Genomic DNA, 5,042 nt, shown 5'->3' with positions numbered 1-5,042 from the left:
TTCTGCATACAGCTATTTCCCTCGTTGATTCTCTGCCATGTGGTGACTGCAGTCAGGGACTCCTTGCAAGAGGTAGTACCATGTCTCTAGTCACCAGCCCAATAAACTTGTTTTTTCATCCAGTGTCTTAACACAGGTATTTTTTTGTTTTTATAGTGACACTTAAATGAGCTAAGACACGGGGAGAAGTGTGATCATGAGTTTTGGAGGGACACAAACATTCAGCCCATAACAGAGATAAATTAATTTTTGAGTCTCAGAACTGCCATCGCTTTCAATAGTTGCTTTGTGAAATGGCAGGAGATGGGCTCTGCCCTAGTCCCCTGGTTGTCCCTCTACAGCCTTCTCGGTAGCACCACCGTGTCCGGCTCATTCCACCTCACTTCTCCCTCAATGTGACCTTGCTCAGACCCTCGCCGTCTTCCTGCTTCACTGCAGTGGGATGCTCTCAGCCCCTTCCCTTCCTCATGCACTCGGTCACCAGGTTGTTCTTCCTGATGTGTGGCTCTAAATGTGTTACTCTCCTCCTGTGCTATTTGAAAACTTGCAGCTAGTCCCTATTATCTGCTAACCTCCTAATCTGAAGTTCTAGATTCCCTATGATTTGGATCTAACCTTTCTAAAATCCCAAACTCCCCTGTCTTTTCAGAGTCTAGCTGAGTGGGATCCCTCCTTCCGAGCCCCTGCCCTCTTCTCCCCCTTCTGCAATAGGTCACATACCCCATCCCTCCCGGACTGTCATGTTGAAGGGTCCTCTTCGTGAGAAGCCCTAAGTGGATGTGGGTTATGCACATCTAGTTTCCCTGGAGGTCTGGTCTCACTCCTGAGGTATGACTCTGAGTTGGAGATTTAATTAGATGGAGAAAATTGGGCTTATGGAGAAAAGTTTGTAGACTGTCCCAAAAGATCCAAGAGAGAGACTTTGGGCAAAGATAGGTGTGGTGAGAAAAATGGGCGTGGAGATCCTAACACACAGGGAGAGCTGCTCCTACCAAGTTCTTCCTGAACCTCAGTCGAGTCCAACGCAGCCAAAACCATCCTGCGGGGTGGCACCATACACCCCAACTCCAACCTCTGCAGCTGCATTCTGCTTCTCAGTTAAGTGCTACTATGTGCAAAATAAGAGTAAATAGCTTAAAATGATATATTTTTCCCATAGAAGACTCCAGAATCATATCATGACATTAAACATAACATTATAAAGCACACACTTGACTTGAAAGGGCACTATTTGTTTCCCGCCGAGATAGAGAATAAAGAAGAATGTGTATGTATCAATGCCCTTGGATGGATCTCATAATCCCCTCAGGTGGGTGAGAGGGAGGACAATGACATGTTGCCAGGAATTTGACTTCATAGACAAAATAAATAAATAAATAGAACCACATCACCAGGATTTTGCATTTTACATTCACTTTATTTGGCGTATTAAGTCAAAATATAATTGACTTAAATATGATTAAGAATTATTGTGTTTTGAATTAATAAGCAAAGCACCTCTTTTCATCTATTAGGGTAAAATACTGTCACACTGCCCCTGGGGAAAATACACAGAGGTTTATCTTCAGGCTCTGACTCTCAGGCCATGTGCGAGGGTTCAAGGCTTCGGAGGTTGAGACTTTTGGTTCAGGAGCGTCATAGAAACCTTGACCCACTTCTCACTGGGGTCAGCACAGAGCTGCTTACCCCATTTGGTTTTGAAGCTGTGGGGGAAAGGTGGCCTGGTTAGATGGAGGGTCTTAAGAAGTCGGCCCAGGAGCATGGCCCATGGGTCCCTTGACCACATCAGCCCTTATTGCACAGGTGAAGGACCCGAATCTGGGACATTTGGCCATGAATCCTGACCTCTTAACTGAGGGACACTTGCCTGAGGGTGCTGGGCATGGTCTACTTACATCACCGCTACTTTTGGACATTGGGTGCCGGTGATTGTATAGCTCTGCAGCTTCTGGATGGGGATCCTCCTGTTGATAGTGCTAAAGCAGCAGGTGATGGGCACCAATGGTGCATCTGAAAGCAATATTGCCAAGAGTGAGACAGGCAGGAGACATGTGTGCACTCACAAGGGAAGGAGAAGGCAGGAGAAGACCTAGGAGTCACCATTGCCAAGTCCAGGGCCTGAGTCCAGATCCCAGAGATAAAACACTACCCAAGTCGGTTTCCTCCATGGAACGATGGGGCTCCTCACTGTGGACTAGGAACAGAGAAATCTCTTCTGCTAATTCAAAACTCCTGACATGGAGAAAACAAAGACCTTGCTTCCCAGCTAGTTGTCCCCATGGGCTTTACAGCAAATCTAGGTCATATGCCGAGAACCCTCTGCATTCTTATCCTTACACAATCCCTGTTGTAAAAGCTGCACTGGATTATGATCCCAAATTTGAAACTTCAAGGAACCCTACTATGGTCCTTTCTACCCAGAGTGGGAAGGGCAGCTTCCCCAAACAATGTGAGCAGGTCGATGATGTGGCTGCCCTCAGGGTCCCTTCCCAAAGTTGGTGTCAGGAGAGATCAGAGGGACTGATCTTGGTGGCCTGGGGATTCAGTTCTGGCTCTGTCTCTGACTGTGACTAGCGATGGCTCTTCCCAGCTTCTTAACCTCACAGTTCTCCATCTTCAACGTGCAGGCGAGGCAGCCAGGCTGAGATGACGTGTGCTGGGACGTTGGTGCCTGTGGTCATTAGAAGGTCAAGGTGAGGGAAGGAGGGCTTTACCTGGCTGAGCCTGCTCCTGGGAGCTGACGGTGGCTGCTGTGAGCACCAGGCACAGAAGTGCCGCAGAGACCTTCATGGTGGAGGGTGCAGGCGTGGGCTTTGTCGTGAGAGAGAGAGGTTTCTGGATTAGTCTCCTCCGTCTCTCTGCTCCTCTGGAGGCTCCACCTGCCTTTTATAGGGATCAGAGAGCCTGGGCAGGGTTGGGGATCAGGGAAGAAAGAAGAACCTGAATGTGCTGAGCAGACATCAGATCCTGGGGTGATTTCCAGATAATAGAGAAGGAAGCTATGTAGTTTCTTTTTCTTAAATTTTGTAGAACAGGGGAGGAAGGATATGTGCTTCTACCCAGTAAGGCCTAGGAAGTGATCTCATTGGACTACTCAGGGCTCTCATTTCTTCCAAATGGAAATGATCGGTAGGAAAGACAGACTGGCAGCTGAAGTCACACTAGAGACTGTGAGGCAAGGGCTGCCCCTCCGAGGAACCAGGAGGTCCCAGATGGGACCCTCAGGGGTCGCCTGTGACCTTCATCACCAGCAGGCCACATTGTTGTGCAATCAATCTCCATAATTCCCCCTCTCCTGCCTTTTTATTTTTTTGGTATCAGGGATTGAAACCAGAGGTGCTAAACCCCATCCCTTTTATCTTGTATTTTGGAACTGGGTCTTGCTAAGTTTCTTAGAGTTTGCTAAGTTGCTAAGGCTGGCCTCGAACATGCAATCCTACTGCCTCAGCCTCTTGAGCTGCTGGGATTAGAAGCATGCACCGTGGCACCAGGCCTCCAAAACTCTTTTCATTTTGTAAATGAAACTGTCTATACATTAAACAAGTACTCACCTCCTCCTAGTCCCTGGTGACCATGATTTTTACTTACTGTCTTTGCAATTTTGATTATCTACCGCACATAATTGGAGTCATAAAATATTTGACTTTTTGTGACTGTCTTACTTAGCAAAATATTCTCAAGGATCATTCAGACTGTGGCCTATGTCAAATTTCTTTTCTTTCTCAGGTTGAATAAGATTCCAAGTTATGCATCTGCCACAGTGTGCTTGCCATTCATCTGTTGATGGACACTTGGACAGCTTTCACATTTTAGCTATTGCAAGTCAGGTTACTATGAACTTGGGCGAACAAATATCTCTCCAAGACACAATTTAAATTCCTCTGGATGTATATATCTAGAAGTGGGCACAATTTAAATATCTCTTCAAGTCATCATTTATTTATTTATTTATTTTGGTGCTGGTGATTGAACCCAGGGCCTTGTGCATGCAAGGCAAGCACTCTACCAAATGAGCTACATCCCCAGCCCTCAAGACATAATTTAAATTTCTTGGGTGTATTTACTCACAAGTGGAATTGTTGCGTTGGATGATAATTATATTTTTTGATTTTTTAAAGACCTTCCCTACTGTTTTCTACAGTGGCTATGCCATTTTATATTTCCATCAATCATGAACAATGTTTTTATTCTCCCCACATTCTTGCCAACACTTGTTATTTTCTGTCTCTTTCATAGTAATATGAAATAGATGTGAGGTAGTATCTCATTAGACTTTTGACTTTTATTTTTTTCTAATAATTAGTGATGTTGAGCACCATTTCATGGGCTTATGAGCTGTTCACTATATGTTCTTTGGAAAAGTGTCTATTCAAACCTTTTGCCCATTTCTGAATCTCGTTGCTTTTAGGAGCTCTCTGTTTATTCTGTATATCAATTCTTTATTAAATATGTGATTTGCAAATATTTTCTCCGCTCCTACGGGTGGAATTTTTATTTCATTGGAATTGCTTATGATGAACAATTTTTTTTAAAATTGTCATCGAGTCTGATTTGTCTTTTTATTGCCTGTGCCTTTGACGCCAAATCTAAGAAGTCGCTGCCAGATCCAATGTCATGTGCTTTTGACACCATCACCAAATTCAAAGTTGCCAAGGTTTTCTCATATATTATCTTCTAGAAGTTTTATAGTTTTGAATTTTAAACTGTAAATGGACTTAGATCTATGACTCATTTTAAGTGTTTGTGTGTGTGTGTGTGTGTGTGTGTGTAAGCCATAAGGTCTGTTTCCAGATATTTCTTTTTTGCACAATTGTGTGGTTGCTGCAAGTATTATTTATTGAAAAATCTACCCTTTCTCAGTTGAACTGCCTTTGCTACTTTTTTCAAAGATTCGCGGACACTATTTGTGTGGGTGTACCACTGGGCACTCGGTCCTTTTCCATTGATCTATTTGTCTTTTCCTACACCAGTACCACAGGGTCTTGAAGTCCCCTAGTGTCAATCTGCTGACTTCTTCAGTATTGTGTTAGCTATTCTGAATC

At 44.3% G+C, this 5,042-nt stretch overlaps 1 protein-coding gene across 1 annotated transcript; it reads right to left on the bottom strand.

Moving 5' to 3' along the window:
- Positions 1-1,474: 1,474 nt before the first annotated feature.
- Positions 1,475-2,838, bottom strand: LOC113199009 (C-C motif chemokine 8-like). Its single transcript, XM_026411895.1, has 3 exons — positions 2,715-2,838; positions 1,896-2,010; positions 1,475-1,703 (listed from the first exon to the last, which is right to left on the bottom strand). Exons 1-3 carry the CDS (start codon positions 2,788-2,790, stop codon positions 1,598-1,600), a joined length of 297 nt encoding a protein of 98 aa, XP_026267680.1. The 5' UTR covers positions 2,791-2,838; the 3' UTR covers positions 1,475-1,597.
- Positions 2,839-5,042: the final 2,204 nt, after the last annotated feature.

This window comes from Urocitellus parryii, chromosome 7 (assembly GCF_045843805.1).
Source record: "Urocitellus parryii isolate mUroPar1 chromosome 7, mUroPar1.hap1, whole genome shotgun sequence".
Taxonomy (NCBI): domain Eukaryota; kingdom Metazoa; phylum Chordata; class Mammalia; order Rodentia; family Sciuridae; genus Urocitellus; species Urocitellus parryii.
This window is presented reverse-complemented; position numbering and strand designations above follow the sequence as displayed.